Source organism: Capra hircus, unplaced genomic scaffold (assembly GCF_001704415.2).
Source record: "Capra hircus breed San Clemente unplaced genomic scaffold, ASM170441v1, whole genome shotgun sequence".
NCBI lineage: Eukaryota > Metazoa > Chordata > Mammalia > Artiodactyla > Bovidae > Capra > Capra hircus.
This window is the reverse complement of record NW_017189634.1, coordinates 25,046-46,081: the sequence shown is the minus strand read 5'-3', so window position 1 is coordinate 46,081 and position 21,036 is coordinate 25,046. Positions and strand designations below refer to the sequence as shown.

The 21,036-nt window shown below is 59.7% G+C and overlaps 1 protein-coding gene across 1 annotated transcript in view; it reads left to right on the top strand.

Annotated features, from left to right (window-relative positions):
• Positions 1-3,432: 3,432 nt before the first annotated feature.
• The window catches only part of LOC102172805 (exonuclease mut-7 homolog), a gene marked incomplete at its 5' end in the record, with an annotated part of 41,587 nt that continues 23,983 nt past the window's right edge, over positions 3,433-21,036 (top strand). Inside the window, 10 exon segments of the mRNA XM_018044603.1 lie at positions 3,433-3,486; positions 5,053-5,192; positions 11,011-11,108; positions 14,535-14,608; positions 14,710-14,748; positions 16,125-16,291; positions 16,382-16,418; positions 16,510-16,815; positions 16,984-17,194; positions 17,287-17,618. Coding sequence (XP_017900092.1) covers positions 3,433-3,486; positions 5,053-5,192; positions 11,011-11,108; positions 14,535-14,608; positions 14,710-14,748; positions 16,125-16,291; positions 16,382-16,418; positions 16,510-16,815; positions 16,984-17,194; positions 17,287-17,618 — 1,458 coding nt within the window.

Below are 21,036 nucleotides of genomic sequence, written 5' to 3'. Positions count from 1 at the left end.
AGCACAACGGCGCGGGCGGGGCCGGCCGGCGGCCGGTTGGCCGCAGGGGAAAGAGGGCAGGCGGGGCGCGCTGAAGCGTACACGCCGGCCTCAAAGAGCGTCGGAGGCTGAAATGCGCCTGCCCTGCCGCTCCCGAGGCAGGACTGGCACACAAGAGCGCTCATGTCCGGCGCAGGCCCCTCGTGCGAAGAAAGGCATTGTCCCGAGCGGGGCCGGCCCGGCAGGCGGTGCACGCTCCAGTGCCCGCGCCGCGCCGCCGAGGGGGCCGCCTTCAGGCCTGTCCGCTCGATTAGCGGGGACTCACGGCTTCATGAGCTGCGATATTTCATGTCGAGGGCGGCGGCGGGCTCCGGCTGCGTGAATGCCCGCTTTTGTCTGCTGAGTTATTTTATTTACGTTTTTTAAACAGCTTATCAAGGTAAAAAGATAGCTTTGCTTTAAAAAAAAAAAAAAAGAAAGAAAGAAAAGGTCCCTTGGCAGAAAGCCCGTGGCGAGCAGTGGAGGTGGGAGGCAGGTCGGTCCTGGGGTCTGGGACCCGGGTCTGGGCACCTGCCCCAGCCCCTGCTGGCCCGTCAGGGTCCGGCGTGCCTGCCCTTCCCGCTGTCACTGTCGCCGCCCCAGCCCGTCCGGTCTTAGTTACTTTTCACCAAAGCTGCAGCTCTGGGGCCTGAGCTGGTTCCCACTGCCCCACCCTGACCCCACCCAGGGCAGCCCTCTTCTCAGCAGCCAGCTCTGGGGTTCCTGGGCGGAGGTCAGTGATGCCGGCAAGATGCTGGGGGGCCCAGCTCTGGTCTTGTCCCCTGCCCTCCGCCCACTGTGGCTGTCCAGCCTCGCCTGGGGCAAGTCCCAGGCCCCTGGGTCAGCAGGCGATTCCCCTACCCTCAGGGCCTGTGTGACAGACAGGTGAGCCGTGAGCAGCTTGGCCCAACAGAACCAAGATGGGGCTTCCTGGAGGAGACGGTTCTGCTGCCAGCCCTCCCCCCAGTGACCATGGAGGCTGGGCAGTGCCGTCAGGGCACCCTCCCGTGTCTGCATAAGGCCACACGGCCCCCGCTTCGTCCTGTGCCCCTCACAGCCTCCAGGACACAGACCCCCCAGGGCTGAGGGGCAGAGAAGACCCTTCTCAGCCAGTGCCTGGGGAAGTCCATGGCCTTCCAGCCCTGGTGCTCCGGCCACACCCTCGTGTCCATGCAGGCCGCCTGGCCAAAAGAGGGCAGCCTGGGTGCACAGAGGGCTCTGCCAGGCGTGATCAGGGGCTGGCTGCCGCGGAGGAAGCAGGCAGAGGAGAAGGGCCCCCAGACCCTCTGGGGGCGTCGTCCTGTGCCCAGGGGTATGCACCCCTCACGGGCACGCCTGACCACACACCTGGGTGGGTGGGGCCAGACTCCGAGCACTGCCTGCCCTGCTCCTCGACCCCCACACTGTGCCCTGCCGGTGGGCACCGTGCACCAGGGCCCTGACTGCAGGCCAGTGCGCGAGCCACCCAGGCCAGGTCGGCCCAGTGGGCCCCTGGGCCTTGCTGTCTCCTGGGAAGGGGAGGGAGGGGGGAAGGCTGGAAGGAGAGAAGAGAGGGAGGGAAGGGGGGTGCAGCCGACAGAGAAGGGCCTGGGGCAGGCGGACTCTGCAGGCTGTCCTCCCGCTGCCCTGAGGGGCAGTGCCTGGCCTGCCCTTGCCCCCACTGGACCAAGACTCCAGCCATCACCCGAGGCTGCCCCTCCAGTCTGAGGCCAGCTCTGGGGCTCAGAGGAGTTCTTGGATGGGGGTAGCCTGCTGAGGAGCCAGACCCTCAGGTGATGGAGACCAGCCCCCCGGGAGAGTGGTGATGGGCTCCCCTTGCTGCCTCTGCTGTCCTCTCTCAGGCCACGGCCTGGGGCCTGGCCTGGAGCGTGGGAGATTCCCAGGCCCCCAGTCCTCCCACCCACGGCCCTTCTCCAACTGCGGCCTGGCCTGACCGAGCCAGGTCCAGATGCTGGCCCTGCGGGAGCTTGGAAGCCGGACACTGGTGGTCAGGCTCTAACGGCCTGGGGTCTGAATGTGGGGTGCCCACCGTGTGCACTCTGGCCTTCCTGAGCATGTTCCAGAGCCCCCTCAATTTCCTGAGGGTCTTCTCCCCAGAAGAGGTCAGAGCATCCAGTGAGGGTGCAGGGACGCCTGGGAAAGGAGCCCACCCGCGGACACCTGGCCCCGCCCCGGCCCTGCACCCGCTCCTCCACCTGGGCCCGCCCCAGCCCCGCCCCCAGGCCTGCGTCCCCTTCCCTGGCCCACCACCTCCCCCATTTTGCCTTTCCCCCTCCCCCAAGCTCTGCACCCCTCTCCCCTGGCCCTGGGCCCCCGGCGGCCTGGCCGAGACTGAGCTCCTGGACTCCGGCCAGGCCGCGGGGCACCAGGTCAGCGCCGCGCAGGGAGAGGCCCCCAGCCCCGCGCCCCCGCCCCGCGATCCCGGCCTCTGCCGGAGCTGCCTTTCCCAGGCCGCTATTTTGGGCCTTTCTGTGAGCTGCGGGGGGGCGGGGCCGGGCCGCCTGGCCAGTTATTTTTGCTCATAATGGGAGCGCGATGTATGGAAATTATTAATAGCAGCGCGGCCTGCGCTACGTGCGGGCACTCAGGGCTGCCGCGTCTTTGCCGATTCCGGGGAGGGTCGCGCGCCCAGGACAGGGCAGCCCGCGCAGTGCGCACCCTGCCCCATCCGAGGGTCTGCCTGCGAGCCCGTGGCTTCAGAGCCGCTTGTTGTATGGATCCCAGGGCAGCTCTCTGCATGCCCCCGAGGCACCAACCCCCCCCGGCCTGCCGCCCTGGACCTGGGGTCAGCGCGCTCCATCCAGCAGACTCTGAGTTGCTTTGGGGCGCACGCTGTGGCTTATGGGAAGCGCTGAGGTCCGGAGGAGCCTCGCAGGTCATGGCTGCCGTCCCTCAGGTGTCCAGAGCACACAGAGCCCCACCGACCCTCCCCGGAGGTGCCCAGCAGCTCCTGGGCCGGGGGTTGGGGGGAGCTCCCAGGAAAAGTGGAGAGAGCAGTCCACACCCCACCAGGCTCTGTGGGTGGGTGATCGGGGCCCGACTCCTCCCTCCGTCCTCCACCCTCTCATCAGCAACCCCTGACCCAGGCCCCCTGCCCAGCAAGCACCTCGAGGCCCCATCTACGTTGAGCCCTAGCTGGGTGCGAGGGGACACAGGGGTCATTCCAGCCACCCCGCAGCACACATGGAGCCTGGCCAGGGACAGGGGCTTGTGGACTGGGACGCTTCCTGGTTCCAGGCCCCTCGGCCTGAGGCCACATGGCTGGAACTGGATAGGCCCGGTGGCTGTCCCTGCAGTGACCGGAGGCAACTGAGGGCCGTGGGGAAGGGTGGCAGCCTCCTGTGCACACGCCTCCGAACACAGGCACTGCCTGTCCCCCTGGGCCCTGTGTAACCCAGGCCTTCTGTTTCCCAGGCCATCGTGCTGGGCACGAAGCTGCAGCTGCAGGCGGACCTCGACGTTGAGAAGGTGCGAGTCTTTCTCACGTAGATCAGATCGTGTCCAGACCCCCAGAAGCGTGGTTTAGGGAGGGTCCCCACCACTGAGCTGTGGGCTTTGTTTGCACAGGTGGAGCTGAGGTGCTGGAGGGCAGGAGTCACAGGTGACCACCTGATTACGTGAGGAGGGGCAGGGAGGGGCCAGTGAGTGCCTGTGAGCTGTCCCCAGGCGCTGGTATAGCATGCTCAGAAAGCAGCCAGTCACTAGGGGCATACCACGCCGTCTTCTGCTCTGGGGTGGCCTGAAGGGTTCTCAGGAATGGGAGCTCCCATGAGGACCGTGCTCCTGGAGCCCTGGCCTGGCAGATAGGCCCACATCCCGTCTGGTCTCCAGACAGCCTGGCCTATGTGACCACATGGCGGAGGGGAGGGCATGTGAGGAGACTTCTGCAGGGCCACTGGGAGGGGACCTTTTGAGATCTGATTCTTTCAAGGAGAGTGGCCAGTATCTCCCAAGGCCCAATACCATGCCCAGGTGCTCCCTTGGGGCCTCCTAGGGGCTTGGGCAGCTTAGGGGGTCTTGTGTGTGTGCACCAGGCCACGTGCCGGTGCCATCTCAACACAACAGGCATTTCTGGGCCGCCAGGGCCATGGCCGGTGGTTGATCTCCACCCTGCTCCTCCCCAGCCCAGAGCTCACCCACCGGCTCAGGGACAGCAGGGCCCCCCCAGGAGCCCCCGGGCCTGTTTGAGCCTCTGATCCTTCATGGTGGAGATGAGGGCGACCACCAAGCCCCCAAGGGATGGCCTAAGGAGCAGCAGGGCCTGTGTGTGCACATGTGTGTGAGCATGGGTGTGTGTGCACACATGGGTGTCTGTGTGCACGTGTGTGTGAGCATGGGTGTGTGTGCACACATGGGTGTCTATGTGAGCATGGGTGTGTGCACACATGGGTGTCTGTGCATGTGTGTGTGAGCATGGGTGTGTGTGCACACATGGGTGTCTGAGCATGGGTGTGTGTGCACACATGGGTGTCTGTGTGAGCATGGGTGTGTGCACACATGGGTGTCTGTGCATGTGTGTGTGAGCATGGGTGTGTGTGCACACATGGGTGTCTGTGAGCATGGGTGTGTGTGCACACATGGGTGTCTGTGAGCATGGGTGTGTGTGCACACATGGGTGTCTGCACATGTGTGTGCGCATGGATGTGTGTGTGCACATGGATGGGGGGTGTGCACGTGCACTGGGGAGGGTGTGTACACACATGGATGTATGTGTGTATGTGCGTGCACTGGGGGTGTGTGTGAATACACAGATGTGTGTGAGTGTGCATGTGTGTGTGCACTGGGGGGGGTGAATACACATGGATGTGTGTGCAGGGGCCCAGGCATGGGGCATAGCTCGGAGCAGGGGGTGGGCCTTCACGAGGCCTTCAGACACGCGGCTGGGGCCCTGAGCTCCCCAGGGGAGGCGAGTTGCGCAGACCTGCCTCTGGGCCCTTTGGCGCTGACGCCCTGGCCACTCCCTGTGCTGGGCTGCAGGTGAGTCTGGGTCTTGGCTGTGATGGAGCCGCAGCCTAAGGGGCTGTCTCCCCACAGATGTGTGCGCCCCTGCTCCTGCAGGACAAGGTGGACCTCACAGAGCGCTACGTGGACAGCTCACCCCTCCTCCAGCAGAGGCTGCTGGCCCTCATGGACTCCTGGTGCCAGCCCGGCTTTGACATCAGGGTCGTTGCCAGGTGAGCTCCACGGGCCTCAGGGTAGGGGTGAGGCTCGACGGGCAGCAGGTCCGTGGGGGAGCCGCCACACACCCAGCCCGCCCTCACCCACCTGTGTCCCAGCTAGTCAGCAAGGGGCCTGCTTCTGGAGCCAAGGGCCTGACTCCGGCAGCCATGGTCAGAGAGACTTAACTGCTCTGAGTCAGAAATCATTCTCCCCGGGGGCCCTTCGCTCACACAGCCCTGAGGCCGCACCTCTCATCCAGGCACTGGCTCCTTCATTCCTTCCTCATCTAATTAATCTGTCGAGTGCTGGCAGTTACAGAGAAAAGGCTGCATGCCAGCAGGGAGCCTGTGTGTGTGTGTGTGCGCGCGTGCACACATATGAGTGAGTGTGCATGCGCGTGTGTGCAGGTGTGAGTGTGCGCACACATGAGTGTGTGCGTGTGCATGTGTGCGCACACATGAGTTTGTGTGTGCGCACACATGCGTGTGCCTGCCCGCGCATGTGCATGTATGAGAATGTACTCACACGAGTGTTGTGTGCGTGTGCATGTGTGAGAATGCACACACATGAGTGTGTGTGTGCGCACACATGTGCGTGTGTGTGCGCACACATGAGTGATTGTGCATGCGCGTGTGTGCATGTGTGTGAATGTGCGCACACGAGTGTTTGTGTGTGCACACACATGCGTGTGCGTGCCCGCACATGTGCATGTATGTGTGAGAATGTGCGCACACACGAGTGTTTTGTGTGTGTGCGTGTGTGCGTGTGTGAGAATGCGCACACATGTGTGCGTGCGTGCGCACGTGTGCATGTGTGTGCACACACATGGGAGTGTGCGTGTGTGCACACGAGTGTGCATGCACGTGTGTGCATGTGTGTGAATGTGCGCACACACTCGTGTGCATGTGTGTGTGCGCACACATCTGAGTGTGTGTGCCTGCATGCATGTGTGTGTGTGCCTGCATGTGCCTGTGCCTCTGTGTGTGTATGTCTGTGTGTATGAGAGGCACAGGGTGTCACCTATGCGTGGGCACCTGGAAGAAGGATTTCCTCCCACCTCCCTGGGAGTGGGTGAGGGGAAGCGGTGCTGAGGCTGCCCAGGCTCCCTGGGCACCGGTCCGTCAGCAGGCGGCAGTGTTGGTTCCCCGTCTGGGTGCCCTGTCCTGGCACCACACAGCCCTGACCATCTCACTTGAGAGTCAGGCCTTGGGCTCTGGTGGCAGGTCTCCCTGGGCCCTCCCTCCCCTGGAGCCATGGGCAAGCACTCCCATTTCTGGGTTTGTTTTCTCATCCAGAAAATGGGGCTGATTCTCTAGGGGCTGCTGTGACTTTAGCTCCTACGGGATGGATGAAGCAGCGGGCCAGACGCACGGCACGTGACTGCTGTTGCTCTCATTGTGTGTCAGAAAGGAGAGAGAAACAGCTGGAGCAATAAGTGTGCAGAAGGGGAGGGAGGGAGACACAGGCAGAAAGTGGGAGGATCCTCAGGGTTAGATTTAACTGCAGATATCAGCTTAAATGAATGATTTTTTAAAAAGTTGTTCTCATTCTGTGCCCTGAAAGGGTTCAGAAGCAGTGACACCCTGTAGGAATGAGCACATCCAGCAATGAGATCTTGGCTCCTAGAGACCATTCTCCACTGAAAGAAACAAGGGCTCTGTGGGGAAGAGGCTAAGAATGAAAACAGTAATAGGGTGTAAAAGACGGTGACAGAGCACAGCAGCTTGGATTTGTAAAGCTGCATGCGTCTCGGCTCAGATGGCTTCACTAGCGAATCCTTCAAATATTTAAGGAAGAGACCATACCAGTCTGACGAAAATTCTTCCAGAGATTATTAAAAAAACCAGCACATCCGACCATGTTTTATGCAGAAAGATGCGGAGGAAAACTTTCCTTTACACTGTTATGCCAGCTAGTACACGGAAAGGAACAGTCGAGTTTGGAACAGCCATCTTGTAACTCCCACTAAGATAGTTGATTTAGGCACAGATCATAAAGAGACGCTAAGACAGGAGGATACGAATACAGATCGCCCATATTGGAAATGAAAAGGGTGGCATCACTACAGACTCTGCAGACAGCAAATGATGTTCAGTGTTTGCAACAATGCAAGTATATCTGACAGCTTAGATGCCATAGACCAAATTCTTGCAAAGCATAGCTGACAAAACCGAAAAATGGAAAATTTGAGCAGTCCTTTGTAGTTTTCCGTCACTCAGTCGTGTCCAGCTCTTTGCAACACCATGGACTGCAGCACACCAGGCGTCCCTGTCCTTCACCATTCAATTAAATAAATTGAATCGGTAGTTTAAAACTTCATCACAAAAAAACTTTAGGCTAAGATGGCTTCACTAGTGAATTCCTTCAAACATTTAAGGAAGAGAGCGTATCAATCTTACAAAAATTTTTTTCAGAGACTATAAAAAGAAAGCACATCCCAGTATGTTTTATCAGCTAGTTTAAGCCTTGGTACTAAAACTTGAGAAGGACATTAGGAGAAAGAAAAGTTACAGTCCCAGTGCGTCTCATGAGCACAGATGCAAAAATACTAAAAAATAAAATTATCAATCAAATTAGTTGACATGTTAAAGTGTTAATCAAGAAAAATGAATATACAAGCTCAGAGTGTGGGATAATATTAGCAAATTCACATCTGATAAAGGACTGTTATCCAAAAATACAGAAAGTTCTCTTAAAACTCAGCAGTAAGAAAACAAACAACCTAATTTAAAAGATGGACCAAATCCCAAATAGATGCCTCACCAGAGAAGAGACTCAGGTGATGCAAAAGCCCACGAGAAGATGCTGTCCGTCACAGATCGTCAGGGCAGTGCAAATCGGATCATGAGCACGCACCCACTAGAATGGACGAAGCTGACACCACGCACGCCTGCTAGCAGGGAGAGACGCTGACACCGCACACGCCTGCTAGCAGGGAGAGACGCTGACACCACGCATCCGTATTGACATGGAGAGAAGCTGACACCACGCATGCCTGCTAGCAGGGAGAGACGCTGACACCACGCATGCCTGCTAGCAGGGAGAGAAGCTGACACCACGCCTCTGTATTAACATGGAGAGAAGCTGACACCACGCACGCCTGCTAGCAGGGAGAGAAGCTGACACCACGCCTCTGTATTAACATGGAGAGAAGTTGACACCACGCACGCCTGCTAGCAGGGAGAGAAGCTGACACCACGCATCCATATTGACATGGAGAGAAGCTGACACCACGCACCCCTGTTAACATGCACAGAAGCTGACACCATGCACCCCTATTAACATGGACAGAAGCTGACACCACGCACGCCTGCTAGCATGGAGAGAAGCTGACGTCACCGAGTGTTGGTGAGGACGTGGAGCAACAGAAACTCATCACCACAAGTGGAGGTGCAAAACGGTGCGGCCACTTTGCAGACAGTTTGGTGGTTTCTTACAAAAGTAAGCACGTTCTCATGTCATACCAAGCCACCATGTTCCTTGGTATTTACCCAAAGGCACTGAAAATCCCTGTCCACACAAAAGCCTGTACTTGAGTGCTCATAGCAACGCGCTATTCGTAGTTGCCAAGGCCTGGAGGGAACCAAGATGTCCTCCAGTAGCTGACATGTGGGCATGCTAAGTCACTTCAGTCGTGTCCGACTCTGTGCGACCCTATGGACGGTAGCCCACCAGGCCCCTCTGTCCATGGGGTTCTCCAGGCAAGAATGCTGGAGTGGGTTGCCCTGCCCTCCTCCAGGGTATCTTCCCGACCCAGGGGTCAAACCCGCGTCTCTTACATCTCCTGCGCTGGCTGGCAGGTTCTTTACCACTAGCGCCACCTAAGAAACCCCCAGTAGCTAGAGGGATAAGTAAGCTGTGGTCCAGCAAGACAGCTGAATACTGTTCAGAGCTAGAAGGACACGTGCCCTGAAGTCGTGGAAGGATGCAGGGGAACTTAGATGAAGATTACAGAGCGAGGGGAGACCCTGCTGCGTGACCTTCGGCAAAGGGGCCAAACTGCAGAGACAGTTAGGGGATTAGGGTGGTGGCTTGTGGCTGGGGCTGGGGTCTCAGGTGTGCACATACGCGTGGGCCCGTCAGCTGTGCACCCTTCATAGGTCCGCCCGGTGTGCCCGCGCGCGTGCCTCCGCCCGGTGTGCCCGCGCGCGTGCCTCCGCCCGGTGTGCCCGCCCGGTGTGCCCGCGCGCGTGCCTCCGCCCGGTGTGCCTCCGCCGGTGGGCGTGCCTCCGCCCGGTGTGCCCGCGCGCGTGCCTCCGCCCGGTGTGCCCGCCGGTGCCGCGCGTGCCTCCGCCCGGTGTGCCCCGCCCGGTGTGCCCGCGCGCGTGCCTCCGCCCGGTGTGCCCGCGCGCGTGCCTCCGCCCGGTGTGCCCGCGCGCGTGCCTCCGCCCGGTGTGCCCCGCGCGCGTGCCTCCGCCCGGTGTGCCCGCGCGCGTGCCTCCGCCCGGTGTGCCCGCCGCGCGCGTGCCTCCGCCCGGTGTGCCCGCGCGCGTGCCTCCGCCCGGTGTGCCCGCGCGCGTGCCTCCGCCCGGTGTGCCCGCGCGCTGGGTGCTGGCCTGTCCCTCTGCTCTGCCTGTGTTGCCTGTCTGGCCGCCGTGGCCCTGCAGCAGCCCTGAGTCAGACAGGGGAGCCTCCCATGCTTCCTTCTCCGTCAGAGTCCTTCTTGTCTTATTCTGGACCCTCTGCACTTGTATATGGATTTTGGAATCAGTTTGTCAGTTTCTGCCCCAAAAAGCTGCCTGTGCAGAGGGGCCCGGTCAGGACTCAGGGACCTCTGGCAGCCTGCCTGGAGCCCAGAGGAGGTTGAAGGGCACATGATGAGTATGAAAGCTGTGACTGAGAACTTCAGAGAGATTCCGTGTCCAGAACATACCCCACAGCTGTGCAAAGAGTGCCTTCGGGACCCAGAGCAGACTTGTCCATAGAAAGGTGACGGCAGGACGGGACTGAAACTCTCAGTAAAGTATTTGGAAGATTCTTCCTAGCCTTTCCAAAGCAGGAAAATCAGAGAGGAAAGGGTTTTTTTATTAAAAAAAAAAGCCAACAGATTCTGTCAAGATCACCCAGCATCCAAATAATGGGGATTCCAGAAAGAAAGAGGGGAGTGTGGAGGAATTCACTCCAGACACAGTCCTGAGAGGATGGCGAGAGACCCACACCAAGGACCCGGACCTTGAACCTTCAGAAAGAGCGGGAGTCGGGCCCTGGGTTCCTGGAGCAGCAGATGCCCAGTGCAAGGGGAGTTGCTTCAGACTATCAGCCCTCCAGTCCAGTGTGAGTTGAAGGGCACCATCCCCAGGTCCATTCCTGGCTTCTGGGAGCTGCCCGCGGAGTCACTTTGCCACAGCCTGGAGGCAGGAGAGGTGCAGTGCGACCCAAACAGGGAGGGGCCGTCCTCTTTGCGGTGGGGAGGGGAGTGACTCATCCTCAGGACAGGTGGCCGAGGCAGCAATCAGACCGGCAAGCGTGAACCCACCACCAGTCATACTTGCGTGGTCATATAATTCTGTGAAAGCAGCTGGTGCCCGACGAACTGGACCAAGGATGCTGTGTCTGGGGAGGGGAGCCTTCCGTGGTGAGGCCTCCGCGCAGAGCGCCTGGAGCTGAACCCTCCAGACGTCACAGTGCAAGATGGCTCTTGGAAACACGGGGTGGATCTGAGCCATGTCAGAATTGTGGAGCAGGGGACTGTGATGGGCTGCCTTCCTCTGAGCCTTGTAGGAAAACTTGGCTTCTGAACTGTGCACACGTATGATGCTGATGAAAATTAAGACCTTGAAATGCGTCGGCTGAGAGAAAGCAGTGCCGACCAGAGCCGTGTGTCTCCCGCAGGCAGTACCCACAGGCGACCCTGCGGCTGGAGAGGCTGAGCCCCAGAGCCCTGGGCCGGCAGGTGCTGCGGCTGCTGGAGCAGTACCGCCTGGGCCCCGGTGAGTGAGCCCCCCACACACTGCTCGGGGGCGGGAGCTGGGTCGGCGCTGCTGGGGTTCCGGGGCCCACCGCCCCCCAGCGTTCCGTCTGGTTGGCGTCTCTTCCAGTCTCTTCGCTGCCCTTAGCAGCCTCTCTGCCCTTCTGGGCTGCCCCCGGGGGAGTCTGGGCCTCGTGGGTGAGGACCACCGAGCCTGCACAGCACCTCCACCCCTCCCCCACGGCGAGCGCAGCACCCTCGTCCTGCATCTCGGGGACAGACTTACTGGCGGTATCTGGCTTCACGTCATGAGACCGTGGAAGCTCTTCTCGCTTCCGGCCTGTGAGTGTTCGTCGGAAACGGAGGTGGAATCATGTCAGGTCCCCTTTTTGCTCCTAGAAGCCAGGAATGGACCTGGGGATGGTGTCTTGGGAGATGCCATGCGCTTCCCCTCTGGTCTGTTACTGTGGCGGGTTGCATGGACTGACTGCGTAACGTTAGGTGATCCTCGGGTGTCTGCCACGGCCGAGTCTCCGCCAGGTTGCGTTTCCCTCTACACTACCAGGTCTGGCTTGCCAACCTTGCTTTAACTTAAAGGACTTTGCATCTGTGTCCGTAGCTGAAGCTGGACTCAGACTTCATCTTCCTGAGATGTCTGTTTCCGGCTTTGTGTACAAGGTAACGCTGGCCCCTGAAAACACAGTGGATGTCCTTTCTTTTCACGGAGGATGTTTGTAAAAGTTGGAATTCTTTCTTCCTGAGAAGTTTGGTGGAAATGACCTGTGAATCTCGATTGCCTTTCCAGATGGAAACAGGACTCTTGACTCAGCTGTGGTTTTTTCAAGGACTTTGTTTCACTTATGGTTCCAAATGTGCTGCCGTAAGGTGTCCCTAGTAAAGTAACATTCCACTGTGCGTTTATAACGTAGCTTCTTTGTGCATCCACCTGTGGATAAACACTCAGGTGGTTTCCACGCCTCTGCTGTTGTGGATGAAGCTGCAGTCAGTATAGGGGTGCAGATATCTCTTTGAGGTTTTGGTTCTGTAGCCTGTGAATAAACGTCCAGAAGTGGAATGGCTGGGTCGTATGCTAGTTCCATCCTTAACTGTTTTGAGGAAACGCCAGTGTTTGGTTTGCATTCCCATCAACAGTGCGCAACGGGCTTCCCTGGTGGTGTGGTTAAGACTCTGCACTTCCACCACAGAAGGCACACCTTTGATCCCTGGTAGAAGAACTATGGTCCTGTAGGCTGAGCAGCCAAAAAAAGGCACGAGGACTCCCCTTTCCCCACATCCTCACCCGCATTTGTTATTTGTTGGTTTTGATGTGGCGGTTCTGACAGTTGTGAGGAGGTGCCTCTTTGTATTTTGACTTGCGTCCCCCTGGAGGTTAGGGATGTTGAACACCTTTTCTTGGCCTGTTGGCCATCTCTGTATCTTCCTTGGGAAAATGTCTCTTTAGTTCCTCTGCTTGTTTTTTAAATTCAGATTATTTGGGCTTTTTTTGCTACTAAATTCTATGAGTTCTTTACCTGGTTTAACTATTAACCTCTTATCTATACATAGTTTGCAAATATTTTCTCCCACTCCAGAGGTTTCCTTTCATTTGGTTGCTACTGATTCTGTTGCCCTGATCTTGGTGTTTTTGATCCTGTCAGTTGTGTGCCCTGCTCAACCCGCTACACTGAATCTTAGGCCTTCTTTCTTGAGTATATACCCCAAGTTTCAGCATGTATTCCTTCCATTATTGCTCAGCTCGAGATTTAATTTCCATCATGATTCTTTTCTTTGACCTAGAGAGGAGCTGGCAGTGTGACTGTCGTCTCCAGGCTGTGACATTTTGGTTTTCCCCTCACCTCACTGTGATTGGAGGCCGTGCTCGCTGTGATGTCAGCCCTCTGACTGGGCTGGAATGTGTTGTTGAGAAGAAATCTAGCTTCTCACCTTTGGAAGCAGTCTCTCCTCCTCTGGACACTTTTAGTATCTTCTCTTTGTCTTTGGTGTTCTGCAGTTTCACTGTGAGGAGACTCATTGGAGGTTTCTCTTTATTGTTTTTACTTGGGAGTTGTGGGACTTTGGGATCTATGGATTGGTGTCTTCAATCCGTTCTGGGAGTTTTCGGTCATTATTTCTTTTGGATATCGCCTGTTCCCCCTTCCTTGCTCTGGTCTCTTCTCTGTGTTTATTTTGAGTCCATGCTGTTTTTGCTGTGTGGCTGCCCTCCTGGTGTGGGCCTCTGAGTGGACAGACCCTGTGCCCTCTGTGGGAGGACGGTCAGACATGGTGCAGGGTGGGGACTGCTCGCCCCTCTGCCCTGAGTGCACCCAGCCCTCTCTTCCTGGGCCTGGATCTGAGTGGAGCCCAGGCATCTGGCAGAGGCAGCAGGACCTGCCGGAGGTGGGTGGCTGAGTCTGGCTCACCTGCACCTTTTCCTTTAAAAGATCTGTTTCCCAGAGGAGTGTGTGGGTTTAGATGAACCAGGCAGTACAGAGGAGGCCTGAGGGTGATACTGTATCCATAGGTTTTTGACAAAGTATCTTATTGGCAAAGTGATTTGTAACATTGTAGAAACTTCAGGAAAGCAGGTTTCTGTCTCCACTGGAGGGAGACTTAATTCTGCAACAGTTCCGGCTGCCTTTTCTCCCCCTTCCTGACCATCCCCTCCTGCTGCAAGCAATTCATTCATCCGTCCCTTCCTCCTGCAGTCTTGTCCCCACCAGCCTGTGGGGCACGGGTCTGAAGCCCTTGGCATCCTGCGTTCCTGCCCCGGCTAGAAAGGGGAGAGAAGGCTGCTGGGTGGTGGGCAGGCCCTGGCTCCAGGCAGCCCTGACCTCTGCACTCTTGGACAGCGCCCCTGCAGTGAGGGTGCTCCCCGAGCTGGTTGCAGGGTGCTGGCTGGGGCGGCCACACCCCTCCAGAACAGGGGGTCCTGGTCAGGGTCCGGTGGAGGCCTGCAGGTAGGCAGGCTCTGTGGTCAGCACCCCCCCAGACCGCCAGGCTTCGAGGACAGCTGGCCCCAGGAGGGAGAAGCAGCAGCTGGTTGGAGGGTGGGGTGAGCGGACCGTGGGCACCCTTCCCAGGCCGCCTTGGACTCTGAACAGAATATGAAGGTGAAGTTGACAGGTCTGCATAGTTTGTAAACACAGAGCAAGACGAGCCCCTTTCTCAAGAAACTCATGTTGGGGCGTGGGGAGAAACAAAAGCTCCAGCTGCCTGGAAAAAATGCAGGAAAGCCCCAAGAGGTGCCGATCCAGGAGACCCCAAGGGAGGGCAGGCCAGGGGCTCCGGTGCCTGGCCCGGGGCGGGGCGCCTTCCTTTACAGCCAGAGTGAAGGCCTCTTGCGAGGAATGTGCTGGGTTGAGGGGGGACAGGAAGACAGCGGGAGCCCCCCAGCCCCAGCCCGCACTCGCTTGTCCACCCAGCCCGGCCGGGGCCCACCCTCTTTCAGCCCTGTGTCCCAACGTGGTCACTCAGCAGCGCCTGGCTGCCCTGCGGTACCTGTGCTACAAGCGGCTGGTGGAGGTGCGTGGCCCGGGGCGGGGCGGAGGGAGCTCTGAGCGAGGCCTGCTCTCTGCTCCCGGAGCTGCTTATAGAAAAGCTCACACTGGTGTCCACTTTTGCAGAGAAGCATATCCCGGGAGAGCTGGGCTGAGCTGGTGCAGGTGAGCTCGGAGGTCCCGGCACAGGATGACCCCCCGTGGGGCAGGGTGGGGCACAGTCGGAATCGCCAAGAGTCCAGGATCCTCCCTCCCCGCCGCCCGTGGACAGAGCTCCCAGGTGCTGGAGGGAGAGAGGTTCACCGAGAGAAGATTCTAGATTGTCCTCGGGCGCCCTGCTCGCCATGGCTCTGTGATCCGAGGCCTGGGGCGCCCACAGACCCTGAGAAGGAGGCAGCTGCCCCTTGGGGTGATAGGGGGCCGGACTGGAGGTCCAGTCCCCAGGCCAGGGACTGCCATCCCCTCAGGACACTGGCCTGCAGCCTGTGTCCCCAGTCCTGAGCTGGAGGCTGGGGCCATCATGGTGCAGAACCATCCCCAGCTCTGGGCGAAGTGGCCTGGGAGGAAGGTGGGCTCTTGGGGGGGCTGGGGGGCCGTGTGCGGGGCACTCCACAGTGGTCAGGAACCAGGGACCCTCCTGCTGAGCGCCCGTGCGGGGTCTGCCAGTGGAGGGCGGTGCTGAGCCACCCCCGCCCCTGCCCTCCCCCCAACCCGAGTGACTGGCCGGTGCTGGTGACTCATCAGAGAGGAACGCGGACCCCCGGGCAAGGCCCGGAAGGCCGGTCCCCCCTGGGTGCCAAGGCCGAGCCGGCCGGAAGGGCAGCGGACATCCTGAAGAATGTGGAGGGGTTTCCACATATTGTCGTCCACGTGGGAACCCGCAGCCTGCGGGAAGCGGCCACCGAGGCTGCTGGGGACAGAGCCGTGTGGGGAAGTGGCCCCGCCTGCCGGCCAGCAGGGGCTCCTCAGGAGGGTGGGGTCCACAGCGGCCTGTGGCCCCAAGGAGCCCCCACCCCCACCAGGACCTCTATAGGCCGTGTGGGCCTTCAGACAGATGGACAGACAGACAGGACACGTGGCCTCATGAGCCCTCATGGCCCCTGCCTCCCTGAAGACAAGTGGAGGCCCTGCGGCCTCTACTCCCCCAGCACAGTGGTGCCAAGGCTTGGGGGGTGAGCAGGTGTGCAGGGGAGATGCGGGCGGAGATGAGGGCCAAGGAGGGGGTCCCCTGGGAGGCGGCGCTGGCCCAAGCCAGCTCGGCCACCGTGAGCCTTAGCCATGGGGACCGCTGGTCTCCAGAGGAAAGCCTCCTTTATGAAGGGTCTCAGGGCCTGAGAGGGGAGGTCGGGACCGGGCGTGAGGGGCGGTGGGGACCAGGCGTGAGGGGTGGTCGGGGCCGGGTCTGAGGGGAGGTGGGGGCCAGGCATGAGAGGAGGTCGGGGTCGGGGCCAGTCTGAGGGGTGCTCTTGGGCTGGGGGCTAACAGGATGGGCCCGTCCCTCGGGGCCAGCCCTGTGGAGCAGCCCGCACCCTGTCCCCCAGGGCCTGGTGGGGCAGGACGAGTGCCTGCAGGGGCAGCTGCTGCGGCTGCTGGCCTCTCAGGAAGATGTGGCCGCGGTCGCCCAGTGTGCCCTGGACCTCTCGTTGCCTGAGGAGCGACTCCCAGCCACAGTAGTGGCGGAAATGAGCCAACTCAGGCTCCAAGAGAGGTGAGCATCCCCCAGGCTCCGGGGGAGGGGGACCAGGAGGAGGACACGCCCTTGGGCCCTGGCCCTCAGAAAGTGACTGGAGGCTGGCAGTGAGAAGCAGGGAGGGCCACGGAGGCGCGCAGGGCGCGTGAGCGGCCTGCAGACACACGGGCAGGCCCTGCCCCTCCTCAGGCTCCAGCAAAGGCCCAGCGGCCGGGTGCCTCAGCCAGGCCACATAGCCCCCGGAGAGAACCCGGAGGGGCCTGGGGACCTGGCCGCTGCCAGGGTGCGCGGGCAGAGGCGTGGGAAGAAAGCCCGAAGGCCCCGGGCACATGCCGGCCTTGAGGGCTCCCCTGGCCCTGCAGCCAGCTGGGGATGTCCTGGGGGGCACCGGGGGCTCTGCAGCTCTGCTCCTCCCCAGGACAGACAAGGCACCTTCAGAGGACAGGCGGGATGACTGCTACCGGCTGCCCATTGCCAGGGAGGACATCCACTTCCTGGCCTCCTGGGAGGAGCTGGCCAGGCACGAGGACACGCTCCTGCAGGTGTGTGCCTGGCCCCCTCGGGCGGCTGGCATCAGGGGCTGCTCACCACGGCCTCCGGGGGCTCCAGCCACACTGGCACGCACAGCTGGGCAAGCCCTCCCCACAGAGGCCGCCTCCCCTGGACTGCAGCGCTCGCCTCGCCGCTCCAACCAGCCCTTCTGTCTGCAGCCAGGCCAGGTGGTCGGTGTGGACCTGGAGTGGAGACCGTCTTTCGGCGCAGGCGGCCGGCCCCGGGTGTCGCTCATGCAGGTGGCCGTGGAGGGCCGTGTGTTCCTGCTGGACCTGCCCCAGCTCTCGAGTCCTGCGGGAGGGCAGGCACCCCGCGCCTTCTCCCAGCTGGTGTCTCGGCTGCTCTCAGATCCCTCCATCACCAAGCTGGGTGAGTAGCACCCGCCCTCGCCCCAGCCCTGCGGGACCTGGGGGACTGGCCTCTCCCTTGGCCCCCGTCACAGTGGCATCCCCCAACTGCAGGTTATGGGATGGCGGGGGACCTGCGGAGCCTGGGTGCGTCCTACCCAGCCCTGGCGCAGGCCGGGCAGCAGCTGCAGGGCTGCCTGGACCTGCTACAGGTGCACAGACAGGTCAGCACTGGGGGTGTGCTGGGGGCTCCCTGCTCTGCGGAGCTGCCCACACAGCGGCGCCCGGCAGCGGTCTCACTGAGGACTTGTTCCTGCCTGGTCCCAGCCCGGGCCTTCCGCGTGGTGTGTGACAGCATGCTGGGGGGGCTGGGGCGGACCCTCCGCTGCCTGGGTGTCGACGTGCGGGTGCTGCACTCTGGTGAGCACCACCGGCAGGCCGCCGAGGTGAGCGGGCCCGGGGCTCCCCCGGTTGCCGGGTTGGTTTGTAGCTGTCTGGGCCTGCGGTCTGCAGGCTCCTGTGGGGGTGGGCCTGGTGTGCGCAGGAGTGAGGACGTGGCCGGTGAACGCTCTTTAGTGGGTCGCCGAGATGCAGTCCCCTCTCCCCACAGTTCACTGTGTGCTTTGCGCAGCTATCTCCACCATGGCTTCTAGGCCCTGTTCATTCCCCCAGCCGCCCATGAAGCGGGCCCCCTCCAGGCTCCGCCCCGTCCCAGCCAGGCTCCGCCCCTGGCCAGGCTCCGCCCCATCCTGGCCAGGCTCCGCCCCCGGCCCTGGCAGCCTGAGTTCCGGCTGCTCCGGATGTTGCGTGCCAGGGGACTTGTTGCTCGTGGCCTCTTGGTCCTGGCTGCTTTCAGGAGCATGGTGTTTCCCAGGCTCGTCTGCGTTGTAGCATCTGTCAGAGCGTCAGTCCTTTTTACAACCAAATAACATTCCGTCGAATGGACCACAGTGGATCCATCCGCCGGGCAGTGATGGGCACCCAGGCTGTTGTGACTTGCGCAGCCACGAAAGAGTACCGAGGCGGTCAGGTCGACATTACGTAGTTACATGTGGTTTCTCTTATGCGTTTGGACATCTTCTTCTGGGAAGGGTCGCCAGGCTCAGCAAGCGGGTGACTGGGGCATGGGGCGGGGAGGGGATGGTGGGGGGGGGTGGGGTCTGAGCTTGGCAGGCGGCCCTTCCCTGAACACTGCACAGCCCGCTGGATGTTTCGGCAGCCTTCCCACCCCTGCTAACGAGGAAGCTGGGGCCGGAAGAACAGAGGGGCTGCAGAGGTAGGGCTGAGCCAGGAGGGAGCCGTCTGCCTCCCGAGCCAGCCCCCATGTCCATGAGAGGCTGTCCACCTTCCTCAGCCCTGGCCCCTCACGGCCAGCTCTTCCGGAGGCCTGGTCCTGGCTCCCAGGGAAAGAGGCGTGATCGTGTTAAGAGTGGCTCTGGCCACTGTCCCTGTCGGAAACCCTTAAGTCCTCCTGCTGGGGGTTGTTTCGAGCTTACAGAGGCTGAGATGAGAAGGCCAGCCTGGCTTCCTGAGGACCCCAAACGAGCCGTCAGCAGTCACTGGGCAGAGAGCACAGGGCACCCCAGAGCCTGGCCACTCCCCCCCCCTGCAGAACTTGGCTTGAGTTCACGCTTAAGTGGCTGCAGCCACAGAGGCGAACCAGTGGATACGGGAGCCTAGAGTCGGTGCTGCTGTAACAGGCGCCTCAGACGCATTAGGGCCGCGGGAGGGGCAGAGTCTGGGGACCTGCTGGGGTCAGCGTGGCCCAGACAGAGCGGGTGCTGAAGCCCAGCAGGACCTGGACTAGAGCCAGGGGATTGGACCTCAGAACCTGGAACATCACAGTCTTGAGGCCGCAGGCCGAGTGCCCTCCCGAGGGGTGTGGCAGGTGAGGTGCTTCTTCCTGGGAACACGGCTGTAGCTCCAGCCCCTGTGGATACCGACTGACTCTGCCCACTTGTCCCCTCGGCCTTGTGCTTGGAGGTCCCGGGGCCTGTCCTCATGCCTGCCCTGCCGTGGGTGGGTGGGGGGTAATACTGTCACCTGTGTGTGTCACTCACGAAGCGTTCTGGACACGGGGCGATGTGCCCACCTCTCTCGCACCTGTGGCGCTCTCTCGTGCAGGTGGAGCCCTCTCTCGTGCAGGTGGAGCCCTCTGGCATTTCCTGGAGAGACTGTCTCTAGCCAGCGGCCCACCACGCCCCTGGATGTCCTCCCTTCTGTGGCTCTTTCCCAACTATGCGCTTCCTGTGCAGACTCCCGAGGAGGTGACCTGGCTGTGTTGTTCAGCAGGGTTACCCTGTGGGTTTTGTTTTCTGTGATGAGCTCCGTTAACACTTCAGTTCAGTTCAGTTCAGTCGCTCAGTCATGTCTAATGCTGCGACCCCATGAATCGCAGCACACCAGGCCTCCCTGTCCATCACCAACTCCCGGAGTTCACTCAAACTCACGTCCATCGAGTCCGTGATGCCATCCAGCCATCTCATCCTCGGTTGTCCCCTTCTCCTCCTGCCCCCAATCCCTCCCAGCATCAGAGTCTTTTTCCAATGAGTCAACTCTTCACATGAGGTGGCCAAAGTACTGGAGTTCAGCTTCAGCATCATTCCTTCCAAAGAACACCCAGGGCTGATCTCCTTCAGAATGGACTGGTTGGATCTCCTTGCAGTCCAAGGGACTCTCAAGAGTCTTCTCCAACACCACAGTTCAAAAGCATCAATTCTTCGGCGCTCAGCCTTCTTCACAGTCCCACTCTCACCTCCATACATGACCACAGGAAAAACCATAGCCTTGACTAGACGGACCTTAGTCGGCAGAGTAACGTCTCTGCTTTTGAATATGCTATCTAGGTTGGTCATAACTTTCCTTCCAAGGAGTAAGCGTCTTTTAATTTCATGGCTGCAGTCACCATCTGCAGTGACTTTGGAGCCCCCCAAAATAAAGTCCGACACTGTTTCCACTGTTTCCCCATCTATTTCCCATGAAGTGATGGGACCGGATGCCATGATCTTTGTTTTCTGAATGTTGAGCTTTAAGCCAACTTTTTCGCTCTCCTCTTTCACTTTCATCAAGAGGCTTTTTAGTTCCTCTTCACTTTCTGCCATAAGGGTGGTGTTATCTGCATATCTGAGGTTATTGATATTTCTCCCGGCAATCTTGATTCCAGCTTGTGTTTCTTCTAGCCCAGCGTTTCTCATAATGGACTGTGCATAGAAGTTAAATAAGCAGGGTGACAATATACAGCCTTGATGTACTCCTTTTCCTATTTGGAAACAGTCTGTTGTTCCATGTCCAGTTCTAATTGTTGCTTCCTGACCTACATACAGATTTCTCAAGAGGCAGGTCAGGTGGTCTGGTATTCCCATCTCTTTCAGAATTTTCCGTAGTTTATTGTGATCCACACAGTCAAAGGTTTTGGCATAGGCAATAAAGCAGAAATAGATGTTTTTCTGGAACTCTCTTGCTTTTTTGATGATCCAGCGGATGTTGGCAATTTGATATCTGGTTCCTCTGCCTTTTCTAAAACCAGCTTGAACATCTGGAAGTTCACGGTTCACATATTGCTGAAGCCTGGCTTGGAGAATTTTGAGCATTACTTTACTAGCATGTGAGAGGAGTGCAGTTGTGTGGTAGTTTGAGCATTCTTTGGCATTGCCTTTCTTTGGGACTGGAATGGAAACTGACCTTTTCCAGTCCTGTGGCCACTGCTGAGTTTTCCAAATTTGCTGGCATATTGAGTGCAGCACTTTCACAGCATCATCTTTCAGTATTTGAAACAGCTCAACTGGAATTCCATCACCTCCACTAGCTTTGTTCATAGTGATGCTTTCTAAGGCCCACTTGACTTCACATTCTAGGATGTCTGGC